Here is a 23,447-nt window from a genome sequence, read left to right as displayed (position 1 = left end):
ATAGATTATATATGTCTGCTTTAACAAGCCAACAACCAGAATACCAGACTAGAGAAGGGAAGAAATAAGAAGGAGAAAAGGAAGGGGGGATATATATGAATTGTCCAATAATTAAATTAGAAAATGCAAAACTGCTGGGTGCCTTGGTACTTACTGGTGGCAGTGCTGGTCTGGAGGAGGGGTCGTCTGGTTCATCAGCATCTATCCCGCTCCAGTAGATGTGCAGTTACCAGGTGCAGAGGGGTGTGGTTTCATGTAGGCAGGTCCTGCCTCCACTGTGGACCTGCTGTCTATTCCCTGAAGCCCCACCTTGTTGGTGATGGGGAGAAAAATGGTGACACCCCAGTCTCTCCTCCACGGGCCAGGTTTCTCAAACCACTCTGTTCAGTCCATCCTCAGAGTGCCACAGTCACAAACAAGGCAGTTTGTTCCACTCCGCTGACTCCCACACCTCCCTGGCACTCAGCTGGGATTTAAACCCCGATGTCTTAAAGGGTCTTGCTCCGTGTGCGTCCAGGTTCCAGGGAAGTGCCACTACGTGCCCACTGATATATGGTCTCTGGCTGGTGGGCGCAGGCAGTCTTTGTCCTTCGAATGGTTATATACCTTCTCCCCACAGCTCTCCATGCCTCGAGGGGGTTGCTTTCTTTCACTGAGGACTGTGCCTCTGAACTAGTTACCAAGCCCAGGGCTGGCTCCCCTCCTCCCCAGGTGCATGAATAGGGCAACCAGCCCCAGTCTGGAGAAAGCCCCACAGAGATTGGATCTTGGTTTTTCTCTTGTCCAGATACAGTCCTACACTTCCCAAGCCTCTCTCTCTCTTCCCTTTGCCTCTACGCAGAAGGGGATCCCTCCCATCTGTGTCTGCACCACCTGTTTTATCTCTCCCAGTTTGCAGTCACACACCTATGGCCCTCCAGGTTGTCTCTGTGGGCCCCTGGAGACGTCTCTGTCACTCTGCAGCCCTGACTCTTGGAATTCAAAGTCTTTTGGCCTCAACACTGCTGTGTTTGAAACAAGGGAACTTTGGGTCCCCACACTTCTCCGCCATGTTGGATCTCCTCCTACCCATTCATTCCTTAGTAGGATGTTCTTTAATCTCCATAGATTTGTAGCCTTTCGAAATTTTTTATGGTTGACTTCAAGTTTCATAGCATCGTGGTCTGAAAATATGCATGGTATGATCTGTTGTAGACTCTGGGTCTGGAGTTCTCTCTTGTCCAGCAAGAAAGCAGGACACAGGATTAAAAATGTGAGAGAGGCTAATGTCCAGGAGGAAACAGCACCAAGTAAGGGTCCTTTCTCCATTTTTATTAGGATCAGAAGGCTTACAAACATGGTGATGGATGTGCACAGAGACAATGAAATCATGAACATTAATTCATGGGTGTGAGGGAAAGGGGGTTTTGAAGATATGCAGTAAGGGTTTGGGTCAATATAAAACAAAATCTTGGTTTACAGCTGAGGTGAGGCCCCACCTCTGTTTACCTAAACTGGCCTAGGGGACATGAAAGAGCATGCTACCCCAGGGTCAACAAGGCACCTTTCTTTTGCTAATTAGTTCCACTCTGGGCAACTTTGCTCTGCTACGGTCCATAGCCCTATTTACCTGTTTACCTAATTTGGCCCTTCCTTCCTGTGAAAGCAGCTTTCTGCTATTATACTAAGTTGGGGTGCAATTCCATCCTGAATACCTAATCTTTTTTACCTCATCTTGGATGTTTTCATCCTGAGATACCCTATTCCTATACTTTTGTCCTATACTGGGGGCCTTCGCCCTGCTTGTCCTATACTGGGGGACTTTGCCCCATTTACCTAATCTTATTTATCTAATCTCATTTACCCAAACTTGGGTGTGTACATCCTATGGCTATTTCTTTATGCTTTGTTACCCATAGGTGCAAGCTCAGGAAATTCCTAAGCTTATTCCCCACAATGATCTAAATATTTTTGTACTTGTTGAGGGCTGATTTGCGACCCAGTATGTGATCTATTCTGGAGAATGTTCCATGTGCACTCTAAAAGAATGTGCATTCTGCTGCTTTAGGATGAAATGTTCTGAATATATCTGTTAAGTCCTTCTGGTCCAGTGTGTCACTAAAAGCCATTGTTTCCTTGTTGATTTTCTGCTTATATTGTCTATCCATTGTTATAAGTGGAGTATTATAGCCCCCTACTATTATTGTAGTATTATTATTGAGTTTCTTTATGTTTGTTATTGTTTTATATATTTGGATGTTCAAGTTGGGGGCATAAATATTTACAACTGTTAAATCTTCCTCATGGATAGACCCCTTAATTATGATGTAATGCCCTTCTTCATCTGTTAGTCTTTGGTGTAAAATCTAGTATAAGTATGGCTACTCTGGCTTTCTTTTGATGTTCATTTGCATGATGTTTCTCCATCCCCTCACTTTCAATCTGCTGGTGTCCTTAGGTCTAAAATGAATCTCTTGTAGGCAGCATATAGATGGGTCTTGTCTTTTTTAATCCATTCTGATACCCTATGTCTCTTGATTGGAGCATTTAGCCCATTTACGTTCAGAGTGATTATTGATAGATATGAATTTTGTGCCATTGTACTACCTGTAAAGTCATTGTTTCTGGAGATTTTCTCTGTTCCTTTCTAGTCTTTGTGGCTTTTGGTCTTTCTTTCCCTTTAATATTTCTTGTAGTGCTGGTTCAGTGGTCAGGAATTCCTAGTTTTTGTTTATCTGGTTAACTTTTGATCTCTCCTATTCTGAATGCCAGCCTTAGTGGATAAAGTATTCTTGGCATATTTTCCCCATTCAGCACACTGGGTATATCATACCACTCCTTTCTGGTCTGCTAAGTTTTTGTGGAATGATCAGCTACTAATCTTGTCTTCCCTTGTAGGTTAGGGATTTCTTTTCCCTTATTGCTTTCAGTATTCTTTCCTTATCTCTGTATTTTTTAAATTTTACTATGATATGTCTTGGTGTTGGCCAGCTTTAGTTGATTTTGATGGGAGTTCACTGTGCCTCCTGGATTTGGACGTCTGTTTCCTTCCCCAGATTAGGGAAGTTTTCAGCTATAATTTGCTCAAATAAATTTTCTGTCCCCCTTTCCTTCTCTTCTTCTGGGACTTCTATGATATGAATGTTATTATGCTTTATGGAGTTTCTGAGTTCCCTAAGTCTACATTTATAATCCAATATTTTTCTTTCCCTCTTTTCAGCTTCATTATTTTCCATAATTTTATCCTCTATATCACTTGTTCATTCCTCTGCTTCTTCCATCTTTATGGTCATTAAATCCAGTTGATTTTACACCTCAGTTATAGCATTTTTTATTTCAGCCTAATTTTTAGGTCTTTTATCTCTGCTGTAAGGGACTCCCTGGTATCTTCTATGCTTTTCTCAAGCCCAGCTAGTACCTTTATGATAGTTGTTTTAAATTCTGGTTCATACTACTTTTATCTTTCTTGATTAGATCCTTGTCCATGATCTCTCTGTGTTCTTTCTTTTGGGACAAATTCCTGTCTTGGCATTTTGTCTAGGTCTCTGTCTTCTGTATGTTAGGAATGCCTGTTATGTTTCCTACTCCTGACAGTAATGGATCTATTAAGAAGATGTCATATACTGTCCAGGGCCTGGAGCTTCAGTGTTTCTGGTGCATGCTGGGTTCACTCTGCTGTTGTGTTTTGGCTGCTGTTTCCCACCGTTAAGTTCTCTGCAGAGTTTCTCCGCCTGTGTTGGGGAGTGTTTGGACCCTGCCCACTTGGTGGGTTTTAATTAGGTGTGTTTTGGTCTGCTTGTTAAAAGAGGCTAGATCCTATTTCTCTTAAGGGCTGAAGCTTTTTTTTTTTTTTTTTTTTAAATTTTTTTTTTTTTTTCAACGTTTTTTATTTATTTTTGGGACAGAGAGAGACATAGCATGAACGGGGGAGGGGCAGAGAGAGAGGGAGACACAGAACCGGAAACAGGCTCCAGGCTCCGAGCCATCAGCCCAGAGCCTGACGCGGGGCTCGAACTCACGGACCGCGAGATCGTGACCTGGCTGAAGTCGGACGCTTAACCGACTGCGCCACCCAGGCGCCCCAAGGGCTGAAGCTTTGAAACACTCTATGGCCAGCAGACTTGGTGTGTGTGTGTGTGTGTGTGTGTGTATTTGTGGTCCTCTGGGGGAGGGGCCCACCGCTGCTCTCACAGCACACATGCCCTAGTAAAAAAGCACCTGCAGAACACGGGGGTGGGATGGGGTGGCGGGGCTTGGCGCAAGCTGCCTAAGACTCCACTGTGGGCACTGTGCTGCTTACTGAAGTCTGTCCATACTGATGGGCAGGGGTAAAAATGGCATCATCCCACTCCTCTCTCATCCCTGAGGAGTTCATGCCCACTGCTGTTCATGAAGCTCTCACGGAAGAGTAAATAATCTCCCCTCATGTGTCCCAGGTATCCCTCAGATCCCTGACTTCACCCTGTGTCTGAGCTGTCTGCCCACCCAACAGCACAGTCCTGTGTTTTATCTGCCCACCCAGCAGCACAGTCCTGTGTTGTACCCCAGGTGCACTGGTTAGGTTTCAAAACTCCAAATTTTAGCCTGCACTGATCTTCTAGGGGAGAGTCTTGCTGTGCTGCGGCTGGTGGTGTGTCCCAGAAGGGCAGTTGCACAAATGCACAGGGGCCTGGAGTTTATGGTAAAGTGCAGCAAAAAGCCAACATCCAAGTTAGCTGCCCTCAGCAGGTGCCTCTGCTATGTTAATGAACTCAATGGTACCTAATGACTCTGCTGTCTGTGGAGAGACAGTGCCACGTCTCCTAAATGCACTCCAAGAAGGGGAACTGTCTCTCCCGGTGCCACCCAGAGGATTCTCAGACCATGCTGTCCATTCTTGGGCCTCTGCCCTCCTCCACAGGAACATCTCTATGCCCACCAAGCTCCACCCTGGTGATGGTATGCACTTCTAAGACTTCAGACTTTGAGCTCTGTTGCTTATAAAAACTTGGGATAATCAGGTCCTCTCATTTTCCCCATCAATGATTTTGGGGAATTTTTTAAAAGTTTATTTATTTTGAGAGAGAGAGAGAGAGAGAGAGAGAGAGAGAGCACGCAAGGCAGGGAGGGGCAGAGGGAGAGGGAGAGAATCCCAAGCTGGCTCCATGTTCAGCACAGAGCCTGATATAGGGCTGATCCCATAACCTGGGATCATGACCTAAGATGAAACCAAGAGTCAGATGTTTAACCCACTGAGCCACCCAGGCACCCCTGGGGAATTGTTTACCTTGTGCACTGCACATGCACTCTCACTCTCCTTCTCTCCTCTCTCCCTAATCAGGGGTTCTGCTTCTCTGCAGCACCCATGATTCTATTCTCCCCCAGATCCCATCTCTACATCTACCTTCCTCAGTGTGGCCTCTTTTCTCCCACTAGTTGTGCAGTTTGTTCTCTAAGTGCTCAGATTGATTTCTTGGGTATTCAGAATGATTTGATATTTATCTGTGCTCAAGTGATGAGGCAAGCACAGGGTCCCCCTATTACTCTGCCATCTTAACTCCTCCTGGGCCACAATTCTTAATGTATTTTTAGCATAAGTGAACTATGATAAAACGTCATCAGATGAAATTAGATTCAAGGAGGAAAGCTCATTGCAGTAGTCTTAAATTTTATTAATGCCTTCAATTTGTGCGTCATTTAAAACAAGATATGTGCTTTCAAAAGCATTCTTATACATAAATAGACCAATGAACAGTTAAGTAATTTATCCCTAAAACATGCACATCATTTTTACTCAGGTGTGTATAAGAAAGGGAAATAAGCTTTTAAGTCTTTTTCTTTGGATTAAAGACATTTGGAAATTATTATTCAGGAATGCCAAATGTTCTCCTGGAAGAAATGTGTTTTCCAGTAGGAAATGCTGATGTAATTAAAAGGCATTAGTGTTGATAAAGAAGACCAAGAAACACTTGTGCTATGTGTGATCACGAAGAGTTCCAGTGGGCCTAAAGTATATGTCAAAGAAATGAATCAGAGAGCACGAATGAAAAGGTGTATGCAGATGGAAGAACAGGTAGCATGAGTCAGATTATGTGACACGTATATATTCAAGGCACGTGACTAGGATTACACAGATGGCTAGGTTTTACAGACTACATTGTTCTTTCATTTGGAAAATAGTCAAATGTAATATAATTTCCATTTACTGGCATTTATTGATAAATAAATGCAATTAGATTTAGGGCAGCAAATGTCCTTTCAGATACACACCAAACTACATAATAGCTAACAGATGCCAGTGTAGCCAAAGCAGTATGATCACACTCCAGTTTTCCCACACTGCAGTTAAATGGATGTTAAACTTTCTGATAATGTTTCTATACACCATAATGTCTACTCTCAAGTTTCACAAAAGAATTCTTCAAAACTAGTCAGATTAGAGAATTTATTAATCCACAAAGGATACTAAAACTAGTATTCAACAGCAGTCAAACCCAAACCCTAGAGTTGGCAGTTGACTATATTCAGTTTGGGCTTCTCCCAGACTGGAAAAAATTACCCACACTACCTCCTCTTCATACATCTCTAAAACACTAGCACATCCACTGTGGTTCTTTTATTTTTCTCTGGTGAGCCAGAAGAATTTGCCTTTCCACCTCCTATACTACCCATTCTATTAACCGTACAATTGCCCTAATTGTCCACCAAAGAGAAAGAAATATATAAAAAACCACAACCTTCAACAATATTTAAACCATCATCTTTTCAAATCAACTGCAATGGGGGAAAGAGAGGATATCAAGCTCTGCAAAGTTTGTGAATGGTTAAAACTTTCTTCCTGAAAGTGAATACTAGGAGGACAAGGTTACATCTGTGTGTTTCTAATGGGCTAGCAAAATGTTCCCCATATGACTGAAAGAAAATGTTTAAAACTTTACCTGCATGGGCTCCTGGAAACAAGCAGCACCAACAAATTAATTACAATTCCCCAAGTAACAACAATTCTCCATTTATATTGTTTTCAAGCACCTAAAACTCTTCAATAGCAAAAGACATTAGGATGAGATGTTAGCAATGCTTTCTCTTGAATACTGTTGTGTGCACAAAGTTCATCCAAAGTCTTAGTAGACAGTGTTTAAGACTGGTGGTTTCTACCTTGGTGATAGCTTTGTGCAATTGCAAACAAAAATGTTTCTCTAAGCAGATGACTCTAGTTAATGAACTAAAGAAACAAAAGCCTTTTTAAGGCTACTGCTGCAATAAATGGTTCAATCTGAAGTGCACTGGAATAAACTGGACAAAGATAAATCTGGAAGCATACAACAAGATTAAAAAAAAGAAATAGAAGAGAGTTGAAGAGACTGGCAGACACCATCTGTCAGTATTCAAAGGCTTGAATCACATGGATTGCTTTTAACTCCTTTTTCTCTCATATCCTTGGTTAATGATAACTTTTCCTTGTTTTATTTCTTCACACAACTTGGCCATGTAAATCCACCACAGAGAGGTGACACAATGATATAGATGAACACCTAGAGGGAGAGGGAAGGCAATTTGTTTTCTTGAATCTATCATAGGCTCATAAATAAGATATAAAGCAAAGCAAAAACCTATTAACAGATATTAGTTCCATTACAGTAGCAGTTGTGTAATAATATAATACACCAACCAAGTATTTTCAAAGGTAGAAGGGGAATTAAAATGATCCTTTTTATTATAGCTCTCACACGTTTGAATTCCACTATACTTTCTTCATTGGGAGAGAAAGCACTGGAGTTGTTTCTCTTCACTAGGAACCAGGCAGAATCAAGCTACATGAGTTAACTCTCATGAAACATCATCAATTATCAAGATCGCAAATTATCATAATTCTCCTGAAGTATGATTTTATTATGAGCACATTTTTAGGTTTTACACATGCATTGCTTTTCATTATTAGGATGATTAGAAATATTTAAAAGTATAAGGAGAGATTCTACATCTACATAATCTATGAGCAAGAATGTTATGAAACTTTTAGTGAATAATGATATAATTACAATTACCGAATCAAAGGAAAGCTGACGATACAAGTAACAGTAAAAACACTAGTCCTATTGTAGATGTGTTAGCTTTTTAACTGTATTGTAATTTTAAAGTATGATTTTTTAATGGTATATGCTTGTTCACATTACTAAATTCCAAAGATATATTTATTTTAAAAATTAGGTTCACTGCATTAATTTAGTCATTTGTCTTTCTTTAAAATTTCAACTTTTTTGAGATCTTTAAGTGGCTGATTTCATTACTCAGTGCCTGGAAAAAAATACATTTATGAATTCCATGCTCACTTCCAAAAGTCAGCAGAGTGTTTTTGCCTACTCTATAAATGTCAGGGAGGGGGATGGTTTATAGCAAATTCTGGCTATTAATGAATAGTTTAAACTCTACACACACACACACACACATACACACACACACACACACACACACACACACAGATATTCCAATTTGACATGAAGTTGACTATTTGCCACAGACGAAATATAAGGATTTTTAAAGCTAAAGTACAATATATTAGGTGACAACAGCTTTTGGGAAAGACTGATACTGCATTAAGAGCGGTGCTATGCATGTAGTAAGTAATCAATAAATACAGTCTGAATTTAACAATAATCTAGCTTTATAAATCAATCTAAATTCCCAGACCCAAGCAGAAGGAAGAAGGCTAAACTAAGGAGCCTAGAATGTGCCACCTGAGTATCCTGAGCAAGGAAACATTCAAGGCCATGGCACAATTTCCAGTAGAACATCAACAGATCGATGGCTGCCCTTCTCTGTTAGGTAGATCCAGCTATCTAAACTGGAGGTCTTTCAACAGGGGGTCAAGGAAAAGTGGAGCTGATTCAGAGGAATCTGCTCAGAATTAACTTTGGCCTTCTGCAAATGGCAACAGGATAGGGAGAAAGGCTGCTTTGCCCAGCCACAAACTACCTTCAATGTAAAGCATCTTCCTCCCACTCTCCTGAGAGCAGCAAGTCTCAAACTTTTGGTTCAGAACCTCTTTATACTCTTAAAATTTATTGAGGATTCCAAATAGCTCTTAAAATAAAAATAATAGACCCATTAGAGATAAACATAACTATTTTTCTCCAAGGTCAGTTTTATGTGTCAATTTTGCTAGGCTACAGCACACAGTTACCCAAACACAAATCTAGGTGTTACTGTATTTTGTAGATGTGATTAAAGCTCATATATCAGTTGCTTTTCAGTAAAGCAGATTATCCTACATAATCTGAATTAGCCTAAATCAACCAGTTAGAAGTCCTTAAGGGCAGAGCTGAGGTTTCCTTGATGAAGAAATTATGCCTGTGTATTACAGCTTTGTTCCTGCCCCAGAGGTCCAGCCTGCCCTTCCTGACAGCCTGCCCTGAGGATTTTGAACTTGCCTAGCCGTTCCCACCATAGCATAAGCTACTTCCCTGTGATGCATATCTTAATATATATCCGGAGAAATTCAAGGAGATGGTACATCTGTTACAAGGACAATTCCATGGAAAAAAAAAAGTTATACTAAGAATAATAAGAGTTCTTAGAAATTTAAAGCATGGCTATGAAAAATAAATACATAGAATGAAGAGAGCTGAAAAGAAAATTAACTTGCAGGAAGAGTGAACTGAATGATTCTTTCAGAATGCAATGCAAAAAGGAGTTTAAGCATATTAAAATGGTTACCAGACATTTAGGATAGTTCAAAGAGGTCCAATTTATTTTTACATAGGGGTTACAAAAGGAGAACAGCATATAGACTCATTTATATTTATAGACAAGAGAAATACTAGATAAGAGAACTACTAAATAAACATTATGAAACAGAACTCATAATGCATTAAAGGAATACTACATAATAGCCATTTAGTATTTTATCCCAGAAATGAAAGGATAATTTTAAGTATGTTTATTAATGTAATTCTTTATATTAATATTAAATGTAGATAGTCATATTATTAATTCATTGGGAACAGAAATATCATTTCCCAAAATTAAATGCCTATTCCTGACTAAAACTTTAGGCAATCTAGAAACAAAAATAAAATTATTTAACTTGAAAATAAAAATCTAACAAGAATTCATTACTATTACTCTTAAAAATGAAATATTAGAAGCATTCCTATTAAAACCAGAAACTAAAGATGCCACTGACACCATAATTATTCCACATTGCTAGTAACTTTAAATCATATATATATATATATATATATATATATATATATATATATATATACCTATCTGTAATTACACAGAATTATATATAATGTGCATGTATAAATTTGATGAGGTTGAAATTATTAACAGATGGTATCATAATTTACCTATAGCAGGGGCCAGCACATTACAGCCCATGGCTTGTGAGCTAAGAATGGTTTTTATATTTTTAAAGGTTTGTTTTTAAAAAAAGGATATGTGACAGAGACTACATGCAGCCTAAAAAGCCTAAAATATTTACTACCTGGCACTTTACAGAACGTTTGCTGACTCCTGACAGAAGAATCAGAATACAGAATAAACTGACCAACTACTATAACTAATAAGAGTTATGGAAAGTTGCCAGACACAAAAACAGATTAGGAAAGAAAAGAGAAATAAAGAAATGGAACATGCAATCAACTAGAAAATAGAAATGTAATTAGAAAATATGGAGTCAATTACAAAATGTATTTTTTTAAATACAAAAGGAGAGAGAGGGAGACACAGAATCCGAAGCAGGCTCCAGGCTCCGAGCTGTCAGCACAGAGCCCAACACGGGGCTCGAACTCACGAACCGTGAGATCATGACCTGAGCCGAAGTCGGAGGCTCAACCGACTGAGCCACACAGGCGCCCCACAAAATGTAATTTTAAAAGAACGCCATTTCAGTAGTGACAAAAACATTAAATATCCAGGAATATTTGGAATGCCTTGCATGACTCCTTACATATAAACATTCTCAATAGCAAGATGAGATGTAAGTAGAATATTTTGGAGTGAATTCATAGCAAAGCCTCTTCTTGCTCATGTGTCTTACCACGGAAAGTTATATGTAGCTCATTTCAGAGTGCTAACAACTGAGAAAGAATTCCAGCTTCGAACTTCTTAAAGTTTGAAAAATAAAGTAACACACTATAATGCCAAAAACTTACGATTGATACGATGATGATGATGATAGTGAGCTTGAGATTCTTCATACACATGGCTCGTGCAAGATTTCTGCTGGTTGTTTTGAAGGTCACAGACTAGGGGAAAAAAACATGAATTATTTGATCCCTGGCACTGACTGCATGACTGATTTGTAGTAATTTCTGTAAACATTTTACTTTCATTAATCATGTTGAATCAAGAATTTATTACTGTCATCACAGGTAGAGACTAGCCATTCATAATCACTAGTTCTCAGAAGCAGGACTCTGTCAGGTATACAGTAAGCAGTATGAGCCCACTGGAAAAGCTTCTCCCCTTTTTCTTCTCCACCAAAGTAATATGCATGGTGCCAAGCATCAGAAGTGGTTCTTCCTGCTAGTGTGAAAGCCTTTTCCTCTTTACGCTTTTCCAGTAAGAAAGGTTCCCTCTAAGTCAGTTGTTTGCAAACACATTTGCCTGTTCTGCCTAATATAATCGTGGGATTTGAGCCATAAAAATCTGTTCAATTTCCACAAGAAGGTTATGTATTTACTTGTATGAGGCCCAAAACCCAAGGAACTTTGCTTCATCCATTATCCATTTTCTTCTGCAAGAGTGACTTCTCAATAATTCCCACCAGGACACAAACAGTTTAAAACAACCGAACAACAAAATTCCCTAATAGCCCAGCAATTCCACTCCTAGGTATATACCAAACAAAGTTGTATGCTCAAGTTCACCAAAAGTGGAAGAAACATTTCAATTATACATATACTTCAGATACTCAAGAAGGTAGAGGAAAGTATGCATCTGCAAAGGAAACATGTGGAAGATCTAAAAAAAGAACCAAATCAAACTTGTAGAGACAAAAAATATATGAGGAGGGAATAATAACAGATTACAAACCACAAAAGAAACGTAATAGAAAGTATCCGAAATGAAATGCAGGAAAAAAAAGGCTGAAAAAATGAACAGATCAATGGGACAAAATAGAGAATCTAGAATTAGAATGGAATCCCAACAGGTGAGCATGGATAAACAAATTGTGGTAGGTAAATTTATACAATGGAATAGTATAAAACAATAAAATAAACTATTACCACGTGCAACAATGTGGATGAATCTCATAGGCCTAACAGTGAAAGAGGCCAGAGAGAAAACAGTATATAACATATGAATCCATTTCTATACATTTAAAAACAAGCAAAACATCATCTAGAGTGAAATAAGTCATAAAATGGCTACTTCTGTTGGGGATTATTAATAGGAAGGAGCATGAGGCAGCTTTCTGAGGTATTGGAAATGTTTTTTATCTTGACATAAGCAGTGGTTACATAGGTATAGATATATGTGTAAAAGACTACTGAATGGTACACTTGCCGCACTTTATCCTATATAGGTTATTCCTCCATAAAGAGAGACATCTGTTAGTTAATTAGTATCTTTCGTTGTTCCGGGTCACACAGCCAACAAAATTAAAGACTTATTTGGAAAGTACAAACTATACTAACACTGGCCAAACACAGACTGTTCTAGCTAAATATAGGGCAATCTTCATAGATTAAGAATTTGGTCTGCAGATCTGGAATCAGATACTTCTTTGCCCCACAGCAATGGGTGACAAAGTGAGCCATTATAAAAACCTGGTATTCTGACTTGCTGTATGGCACCGCCCTTCCTCCAATTTCCATGTGCTTTGACTGAAATAAAACTATTATCCTCCTAAGAACTATTGTTAATAGATGTCTCTATAAAACTAACAGTAACAGTAAACATTGAAATAACTCTTATTTTGCACCAGATACTGTGTTAGGCATTTTGCATGCATTACCTGCTTTAATGAGGTACATCTCCATTTTACAGATGATGAGGACTGAGGCATAGAGAGGTTAAGTAATTTGCCTAAGATCACAAAACTGCTAAGTGGCAAAGATGTGATTCATCCCAGGCATCCTGACTGTGGAGCTTGTGCTCCTAACCACTACGATCTAGCTGCCAGTAAGAATAAACACGATCACTTACTGATCCATTTCAAGGTGTAAACTACTCTATATTTAATTTTGTAATTGTGTAGACCTAAAATTTAACTGATCTCTGCCCTCCATCTACTCACATCTATTCACTGTATATCTATCATCTTTTCCTCAAAACCTTCATCCACTTTCCGGATGGAAAGTGCAAAGACACATATAACTGTAGCATAAGTAGGGCTCATTGGCCCTTCCCAATATCAAATGACTCTTGCTTGATACAATGAAGGCTCAACCTGCCATGGTCAGCAAGAAAGAGACTGAACTGTTCAGTTTTCATGATTCATGCTGGATCACAACTGGCCTGCATATTTGTTTCATGTTTCACAAAATGTATAGAAACTGGTATATGCTGCTGAGCTAAATTATAAAGGCACCAATCTAAAGCTTTACAAAACTGTTTCCATACTGTATATTGAGTATATTCCCCAAACCAAAATTTTCTTAATGGCTTCTAATGGCTTGTGGCTTTTATTCTATACCTATACCTCATTATTATCCTCATCATCACAACATTATCACATAATGGAGGTTAGAAAGGAAAAAAATTGCAAATTATTAAATTTAACATATTTCCCTATTATGTTAGCCATCAACCACAGTTTCTCTACTTTATTTAGACCCTGAAAAAAATATTACCATATCCCATACTTACCGAATCCACAAGATTTTCTGTTTTATCTATCAATAATTCCAATCTTTCTCCTCGCTGAGCTACCAAATCTGAAAATGTTGGGAAAAAAACCCAGTAAATATCATTTTATATTATAAATCTTCTATTTTTGTTTTTAAGACAAATATGATTTTAATTGTAGTTGGTATTCTTGACAACTCATTTACTACAGGAGCACCTTTAAGTAATAAAAGACTTTAGTAAAGCTGACCAACTAAAGTAGGGATTGGCAGATTTTGTTTCTGTAAAAGGCCAGATACTAAATGTTTTAGGCTTTCTGGGGCAAATGGTCTCTGCTGCAATTACTCAACTCTGTCAGACATAGACAATATGTAAACAAATGGGCATGATGGTATTCCAATGAAACTTTATGTGGATTTGATCCAAAGGCTATAGTTTGTAAAGCTCTAAATTAAGGGTATGATTTTGAGAGTTTTCAAAAATGGAGCCCTCAACATGAGTGGGAGTTGGACACTTCCAGAATTTCAGTGTGAGAAGTTCCACAGATGCTCTCTCCAACAAAACAACTATAACTTGAAAAATTATGAAAACAAACCACAGCTACCACCATTTAAAGTGTCCTATGGGCATACAGCAAATGGGAGAAACATACACAAGAAAATTAACTAATTCTTAGTAAAAACAGTGAGTCTACAGCATTTGAACCATGACCTGCCCCATCTTTCAGCACAATGACACAGAAGTTCTAGTCCTGGCAAGTAAAGCCAGGAGGCTCTCTTTCCCTCCAGGTCCCAGTCAAAGGCTATGCTTTCTCCCCACAAGGGACAAGCCATTAACATTTCTCCTCCTATCCCACGCTACCCCTAGTTCCATAATGCAAAAGCTCTGTTCCAGCAAGGCACACCTGATAGGCCTGGGTTCCTTTCCTTCACCTACTGCCACACATAGGGCAGAAGCTCTATTGGAAGCTTTATTAGATTACACTGGAGTAATTTATGGCTGGGGGACCTCTTACCAAAGAATACAGCAATTAGCCTGCAATTAGTGGAGGCTGACATCTGGGTGTGACAGCAACAGAGGCAGACCAGCTATCAGCCTGACAGGGAGATTAGGAAAAGAGACACTCGAAGAGGATTGTGTCATTCCAGGGTGACTGCATATGCTCAAGGCTATTCCCTCTGAGAAATGACATTAGAGGCTGCACACTGTAGGAGAACTCAAGTTCAAAGAAAAAGTGCAGCCCAGTCACTAAGCAAATAAACAACAAAACAACAAACTCTGGAGGATGGGAATCAGTACCCAGAGTTGCTATGATACATTACCTAAAACATCCAGTTTTCAACAAAAAATTATGAGATATGAAAAAAAGAGGAAACTGTGATCTACAGGGAAAAGAGCAGAGGTTGGAAACTTACCTGGGGGGGGGGTGTCAGCTATTGGACTTAGCAGTGGAATGATATTTAAAAATCAGTAACAGAAGGAAAGCTTATGGGGTGAAGCAAAAGCAGTTCATAGAAGGAAATTTAAAGCAGTAAACATCTACATTAAAAAGAAGAAAAATGTTATGGACTGAATCATATCCCCCCAAATTCATATATTGAAGCCCCTAACCCCTAATGTGATGGCTTTGGAGATAGGGGCCTTTAGGAGATAATTAGGTTTAGATGAGGCCATGAGGGCTTATGGTAGGATTAGTGCACTTGTAAGAAGAGACACCAAAGAACTTACTCTGTCTTACTTTCTACCATGTTAAGACATAGTGATAGGGGCCATCTGCAATCTGGGAAGAGAGTTCTCACCAGAATCTGACTAGGTAGAATATGACTAGGAAGGCACCTTGATCTTGGACTTCAAGCCTCCAGAATTGTGAAACAATGAATTTCTGCTATTTAAACCACAGAGTCTACAGTAATGTTTTTATAGTAGCCTGAGCAGAGTAAGAAAAAAAGATTTCATACTAATTAATAACCTTTCTACCTTAATGAATTGGAAAAAGGAAGAGCATACTAAATCCAAAGCTAACAGAAGGAAGGAAATAAAAATTAGAACAGAAAAATTTAAAACACAGTAGAGAAAAACACTAGAGAAAAATCAGTGAAACCAGAAATAGGTTTTTGGAAAAGATCAACAAAATTGACAAATCTTTGCATAAACTGACCAAAAAAAAGAAAGGAGAGACAACTCAAATTACTGAAATAATCACTATCAACTTCACAGAAGTGAAAGGGATCCTAAGAGAATGCTACGAATAAGAGTATGTCAATGCATTAGATAACTTAGATAAAATGGGCAAATTCCTAGAAAGACATAAACCATCAAAACAGACTCAAGAAGAAACAGACAATTTGAACAGTTATAATAGACTGAATAATTATAATTTTTAAATTTGAGTATAGTTGACCCACAATGTTACATTCGTTTCAGCTGCACAACACAGTGATTCAACTTGTTATGCTCTGCTTACAAGTGTAGCTACCATCTGTCACCATATACTACTATCATTGACTACATTCCCTATGCTCTACCTTTCATCCTTATGACTTGTTAACTCCCATAACTGTATCTCCCACTCCCCTTTCCCCATTTTGCCCATCTCACACCATCCTCCCTTCTTGCAGCCATCAATTTTTTGTCTATATTTATGAGGCTATTTCTGCTTCTTTGATATATTCATTTGTTGTTTAGATTCCACATATGACTGAAATCATATGGTATCTGTCTTTCTCAGTATGACTTATTTAACTTAGCATAATACCCTCTAGCTGCATCCATGTAGTTACAAATGGCAAGATATCTTTTTTATAGCTGCATAATATTCCATTATATGTACATACCACATCATTTTTATCCATTCATCTATCAATGAGCACTTAGCTTGCTTCTATATCTCCCTTATTGTAAATAATTCTGGAATAAACATAGGTATGCACATATCTTTTCCAAATAATGTTTTCATTTTCTTTGGGTAAATACTCTGAGGTGCAATTATTGTATCATATGGTATTTCGATTTTTAATTTTCTGAGGAACTGCCATACTGTTTGGACAGAGGCTGTAACAATTTATGTACCCACAAACACTGCATGAGGGTTTTTTCCCACATCCTCACGGGTACTTGTTGTATCTTGTGTTTTTGATACTAGCCATTCTCACAGATGTAATATGATATTTCATTGTAGTTTTGATTTGCATTTTCCTGATGAGGAGTGATGTTGAGCATCTTTTCATGGGTCTGTTCGCCACCTAGTTGTCTTTGGCAAAATGTCTATTCAGGTCTTCTGCCCATTTTTTAATCAGGTTATTTGACTGGGGTGTTGAGTTGTACAAGTTTTTAAAATATATTTTAGATATTAAACCCTTATCAGATGTGTCATCTGCAAATATCTTCAACTAAGTACATTGCCTTTTTGTTTTGTTGATGGTTTCCTTCTCTATGCAAAAGCTTTTTATTTTGATGCAGTCCCAATAGTTAATTTTTGCTTGCTTCCCTTGCCTCAACAGACCTATTTAGAAAAATGTTGCTAAGGCAATGTCAAAGAAATTACTTCCAGTGTTCTCTTCTAGGATTTTTATGGTTTCAGGTTGCACATTTATTTCCTTAACCCATTTTCAGTTTACTTTCATGTATGGTTAAAGAAAGTGGTCCAGTTTCATTCTTTTGTATGTAGCTGTCCAGTTTTCTCAACACCGTTCCTTAAAGAGAGTGTCTATTCGGAGTCTTTTGTGGTTCCACACAAATTTTAGTTTTAGTTGTTCTAGTTCTGTGAAAAATACTACTGGTATTTTGATAGGGATTGTATTGAGTCTGTAGATTGCTTTGGGCTAGTATGGACATTATAACAATATTAATTCTTCGAATCCATGAGCATGGGATAATAGCTTTCTGTTTGCTTTTGTTGTCTTCAATTTCTTTCATGGACCTTTTTCTAGTTTTCAGATTACAAGGCTTTTGCCTCCTTGGTCAAATTTATTCCTAGGTAGTGTATTTTACTGTATTTTATTTATTTTATTTTGGTACAACTGCAAGTGGAATTTTTTAAATTTCTCCTTCTGCTACTTTAGTTATAAGCATACAAACTACTGATTTCTGAGTATTATTTTTGTATCCTGCAATTTTACTGAATTTATTACCTCTAGTACATTTTGGTGGAGTCTTTAGGGTTTTCTATGTATATCATGTCATCTGCAAAGAGACAGCTCAACTTCTTCTTTTACCAATATGGATGCCACTTATTTCTTTTTACTGTCTGCTATGGCTAGGACTTCTAGTACTATGTTGAATAAAAGTGGTGAGAGTGGACATTCTTGTCTTATTGCTGATCTTAAAGGAAAAGCGCTGCAAGTTTTACTATTGACCATGATGTCAGCTGTGGATTTGTCATATGGCTTTATTATATTGAATTATGTTCCTTCTAAAACCAGTTTGCTGAGAGTTTTATAGTGAATGGATATTGAATTTTGTCAAATGCTTTTTCCCCACGTATTGAGATGACTGTATGATTTTTATCCTTTGTTTTGCTGATATGGTGTATTTCATTGATTGATTTATAAATGTGTAACCATCCTTGCACCCCCATAATCAATCCTACTTGATTGTGGTAATGATCCTTTTAACGTATTGCTGGATGTGGTTTACTAATATCTTGTCGAGGATTTTTGAATCTATGTTCATCAGGGATACTGACCTGTTTTCTTTTTCTGTGATGTCTTTGTCTGGTTTTGATATCAGGGTAATGCTGGCCTCATAGAATATATTTGAAAGATTTCCTTCCTCTTCTACTTTTTAGAATAGTTTGAGGAGAATGGGTACTAACTCTTCTTTAAATGTTTGGTGGAATTCCCCTGTGAATCCATCTGGTCTTGAACTTTTAATTTTTGGTAGGTTTTTAATTCTGATTTAATTTTGTTACTAGTAATTGGTCTTTCAGATTTTCTTTCTTCTTAATTCAGTTTTGGAATATTGTATGTCTCTAGAAAGTTATCCATTTCTTCTAGGCTGCCCAATTTCTTGGCATGTAATTTTTCTTTTTTTTTTTTTTTCAACGTTTATTTATTTATTTTTGGGACAGAGAGAGACAGAGCATGAACGGGGGAGGGGCAGAGAGAGAGGGAGACACAGAATCGGAAACAGGCTCCAGGCTCCGAGCCATCAGCCCAGAGCCTGACGCGGGGCTCGAACTCACGGACCGCGAGATCGTGACCTGGCTGAAGTCGGACGCTTAACCGACTGCGCCACCCAGGCGCCCCAGCATGTAATTTTTCAAAGTAGTCTATTATAACCTTTTTATTACTTTGGTGTTGGTGATTACTTCCATTTCATTTCTGATTTTATTTATATGGGTCCTTCTCTATTTTTCCTTCCTTCCTTCCTTCCTTCCTTCCTTCCTTCCTTCCTTCCCTTTCCTTCCCTCCCTCCCTCCCTCCCTTCCTTCGAGTGAGTGAGTGAGTGAGAGAGCACACACAAATGGAGGAAAGGGGCAGGGGGAGAGAAATAATCTTAAGCAGGCTCTGTGCTCAGCAAGGAGACTAATGCGTGGCTTGATCCCACAATTGTAAGATCATGACCCAAGTCAAAATCAAGAGTTGGACGCTTAACTGACTGAGTTACCCAGGTACCCCTTTATTTTTTAAATTAAAATAATTTTATGCATTTGAGTTATTTCAGTATTTAATAATATAATTTTACTTTGAGAGCCATTTAAGGCCTTAACTGTGTGACAGGTGGTGTTTAGCCATCATATAGACTGTTTTGTTTAGTAAACAATCAGGTAATTAGTAAAAGGCATATTTATAGAAACAAGAAAAATATAGATTAATATATAGTATATATATTACATACCAACATGGTTCACTGGCTTTCTATATATATATATATATATATATATATATATATATATATATATATATATATATAAAACAGAGCAAATTACAAACCCAGGGTCTACCAGTGCTGCCAGTATAAAGTTTTTTAGATGTCAGGCTTGAAGCATCCTCAAATGGGAGTTGGAACAAACAGCAGGAATCAGAAGGGTTTTTCTGGTTTGTAATCCAAATGTCTGTGATGATCTTTTTGAACGGCCCATTTTAAGAAGGAATTATTAGTATAAATTGGGGAAAGGAGAATGAAAAAGAAAGGTACAACCATCATAAGAGAAGTTTGACGTCTTTCGCAGGTTCACAGGAATGAGAAGGCACATTAGTTTGCTCATTAGTTTCCTGTGAAGGGGTACAGGTTTTATTTTGGATATAGGAGCCCATGAAAAATGCCCCTATAGCTTTACTGCAGTGGGTGACATAATATGACCCAGTATTGCCCCTCCACAGTGATAGGAGGAACAAAGGCAAGAAGGAGATGGCAGGTAAAATTAAATTTCCTTATAACCTTCAGCCCATTGACAGATACTTAAGGCAAGCAAGCATAGCATTTCTCCAGGAACCCCCTATGGTCCTAATGTTAATGTTTTGCTAGAGGGAAAAACAACCTTAGCTTGACAATAGCAAGGCCTCAGGTATCTTAGGAGTCCTCTTTAGCATATCAAAGTCCCTCTGGAGGCCTCCCCTTTGACTGTACCCCCTCCCCAACTCCATAGTATAAAACCAACCATTCTTCACAACCCCAATGTAGCTCTTTCTGCCCATGGGTCACCTTTTGCACCATAAATGAATGAATGAATGAATGAATACATTTTAATTCCAGCAAATAACATACAGTGTTGTATCAGCTTCAGTTGTACAATATAGTGATTCAATAGTTCCATATATTACTCAGTGTTCATCAAGATAAGTGTATTCTTAATCCCCTTTACCCGTTTCACACCACTCCCCACCTACCTCCCCACTGTTAATCTTCTGTTCACTATAATGAAGAGTATGATTTTTGATTTGTCTCTTTTTTCCCTTTGTTCACTTGTTTTGTTCATTAATTATACAAGATTGAACTCATGGTATTTACCTTTCTCTGACTAGCATATTTAACTCAGTACTATACTCTAGATTGATCCATGTTATTGCAAATAAAAAGATTTCATTATTTTTCATGGCTGAATAATATTCCTGTGTGTCTAACATTTGCATCCATCCATTCATCTATTAATGAACACTTGGGCTGCTTCCATAGTTTGGCTATTGTAAATAAGGCTACTATGAACATAGGCATGCATATATACCTCTGAATTAGTGCTTTGTATTCTTTGGGGGAAATACACAGTAGTGCTATTAAGTAAGGCAGCTCTATTTTTAACTTTCTGAGGAGCTTCCATATGGTTTTCTACAGTGGCTGCACACTTTATTCCCACCAATAGTACAAGAGGGTTCCTTTTTCTCCACATCCTTTCCAGCACTTTTTTGTTTCTTGAGTTTTTAATTTTAGCCATTCTGACAGGTGTGAGGCAACAGCTTATCATGGTTTTGATTAGCATTTCCCTAATGACAAGTGATGTTGAGATCATTTCAGGTGTCTGTTGGCCATCTGAATGTCTTCTTTGGAGACATATCTGTTCATGTCTTCTGCCCATTTTTTAATTAGAATATTTGGCTTAAATTTTTAGTGTTGAGTTGTACAAGTTCTTTCAATATTTTGGAAAAAACCTTTTATCAGATATATCATTTGCAAATATCTTCTTCCATTCATAGATTCTTTTAGTTTTGTAGTTTCCTTCACTGTACAGAACCTTTTCATTTTGATGAAGTCCCAATAGTTTATTTTTGCTTTTGTTTCCCTTCCCTCAGGGAAAATTATCTTGGAAGATGTTGCTACAACTGTCAGAGAAAATACTGTTTGTGCTCTTCTCTAGGATTTTTATAGTTTCAGGTCTCACATTTAGGTCTTTAATACATTTTGAATTTAATTTTGTGTATGATATAAGGAAGAGGTCCAGTTTCATTCTTTTGCATGTTGCTGTCCAGTGTTCCCAACACCATTTGTTGAAGAGACTATCTTTTTCCCATTGCATATTCTTGTCTCCTTTGTCAACGATTAATTGATCTGATAATTGTGGGTTTATTTCTGGGCTCTCTGTCCCATTCCATTAATTTGTATGCCGGTACCATAGTGTTTTGATCACTATAGCTTTGTAATGTAACTTAAGTCTGGAATTGTGACATCTCCAATTTTTTCATTTTCAATATTGCTTTGGCTATTGGGGTCTTCTAGCTCTGTGAAAAATGATGGTGGTACTTTGACAGGGTTTGCATTAAATGTATAGACAGCTTTGGGTAGTATAGATGTTTTAACAATATTTTTTTCTTACAATCCATGAGCATGGAATGCTTTTCCATTTCTTTGTGTTATCTTCAATTTATTTCATCAAAGTTTGATAGTTTTCAGAGTACAGGTCTTTTCACCTCTTTGGTTAAGTTTATTCCTAGGTATTTTATTATATTTGGCGCAACTGTAAAAAGAATTGTTTTGTTAAGTTCTCTTTCTGCTGGTTCATCAATTAATGTATACAAATGCAATGGATTTCTATACATCTATTTTGCATCTTGCGACTTTACGGAATTCATTTATCAGTTGTAGTTTTTTGATGGAGTCTTTAGGGTTTTCTATACAGAATATCCCATCATCTGCACACAGTGAAAGTTTTACATCTTCCTTACCAATTTGGATGCCTTTTATTTCTTATGTTGTCTGACTGCTATGTCTAGGACTTCCAGTAGTATGTTGATTAAAAGTGGTGAGAACAGACATCTTTGTCTTGTTCCTGACCTTAGGGGTAAAGCTCTCAGGATTTCACCACTGAGTATGATGTTAGCCATGGGTTTTTCATATACGGCTTTTATTACGTTGAGGCATGCTCCCTCTAAACCTACTTTGCTGAGGGTTTTTATCATGAATGGATGTTGTACAATGTCAAGTGCTTTTTCTGCATCCTTTGAAATGATAATATGGTTTTTATCTTTTCTCCTCCTGATGTGATGTATTACATTAATTGATTTGCAAATACTGAACCACGCTTGTGGCCCAGGAATAAATCCCACTTGCGTGTGGTGAATGATTTTTTTGATGTATTGATGATTTGGTTTGCTAGTTATTTTGTTGGACTTTTGCATCTATGTTCATCAGAGATACTGGCCTGTAGTTCTCTTTTTTTGATGGCGTCTTTATCTGGATTTGGTATCAGGGCAATGATGGCCTCGTGGAATGAATTTAGAAAATTTCCTTCCTCTTCTATTTTTTAGAAAAGTTTGAGAAGAACAGGTATTAACTCTTCTTTAAATGTTTGGTAGAATTCCCCTGGGAAGCTGTCTGGTCATGGGCTTCTTTGTTGGGAGTTGTTTCATTACTGTTTAACTTCATTGCTGGTAACTAGCCTATTCCAGGTTTTTTAATGTTTATTTATTTTTGAGAGAGACAGAGCACGAGTGGGGGAGGCACAGAGACAGAGAGGGAGACACAGAATCTGAAACTGTCAGAATCTGAGCTGTCAGCACAGAGCCCGACATGGGGCTCAAACTCGAGAATGGGAAGATCATGACCTGAGCCAAAGTCAGACGCTCAACTGAGCCACCCAGGCACCCCTAGTCTGTTCAAATTTCTATTTCTTCCTGCTTCAGCTTTGGTAGGTTATATGTTTCTAGAAATATATCCATTTTTTTCTAGGTTGTCCAATTTGTTGGTATGTAATTTTTCATAATATTCTATTATAAGCATTTCTATCTCTGTGGTGTCAGTTGTTATTTCTCCTCCTT

The 23,447-nt window shown here is 38.0% G+C and overlaps 1 protein-coding gene across 2 annotated transcripts in view; it reads right to left on the bottom strand.

Annotated features, from left to right (window-relative positions):
• Nucleotides 1–7,166: 7,166 nt before the first annotated feature.
• VAMP7 (vesicle associated membrane protein 7) overlaps nt 7,167–23,447 on the bottom strand; it is a 58,507-nt gene continuing 42,226 nt past the window's right edge. For both annotated transcript variants that reach the window (XM_058714681.1, XM_058714682.1), the window contains 3 exons: nt 13,780–13,847; nt 11,118–11,210; nt 7,167–7,490 (listed from right to left, as the gene is read on the bottom strand). In XM_058714681.1, coding sequence (XP_058570664.1) covers nt 7,422–7,490; nt 11,118–11,210; nt 13,780–13,847 — 230 coding nt within the window. In that variant the 3' untranslated portion in view covers nt 7,167–7,421. The remainder of the gene's footprint in view (nt 7,491–11,117; nt 11,211–13,779; nt 13,848–23,447) is intronic.

This window comes from Neofelis nebulosa, chromosome X, assembly GCF_028018385.1.
Source record: "Neofelis nebulosa isolate mNeoNeb1 chromosome X, mNeoNeb1.pri, whole genome shotgun sequence".
NCBI lineage: Eukaryota > Metazoa > Chordata > Mammalia > Carnivora > Felidae > Neofelis > Neofelis nebulosa.
The sequence above is the reverse complement of the archived record's forward strand: the minus strand, read 5'-3'. Positions and strand labels throughout refer to the sequence as shown.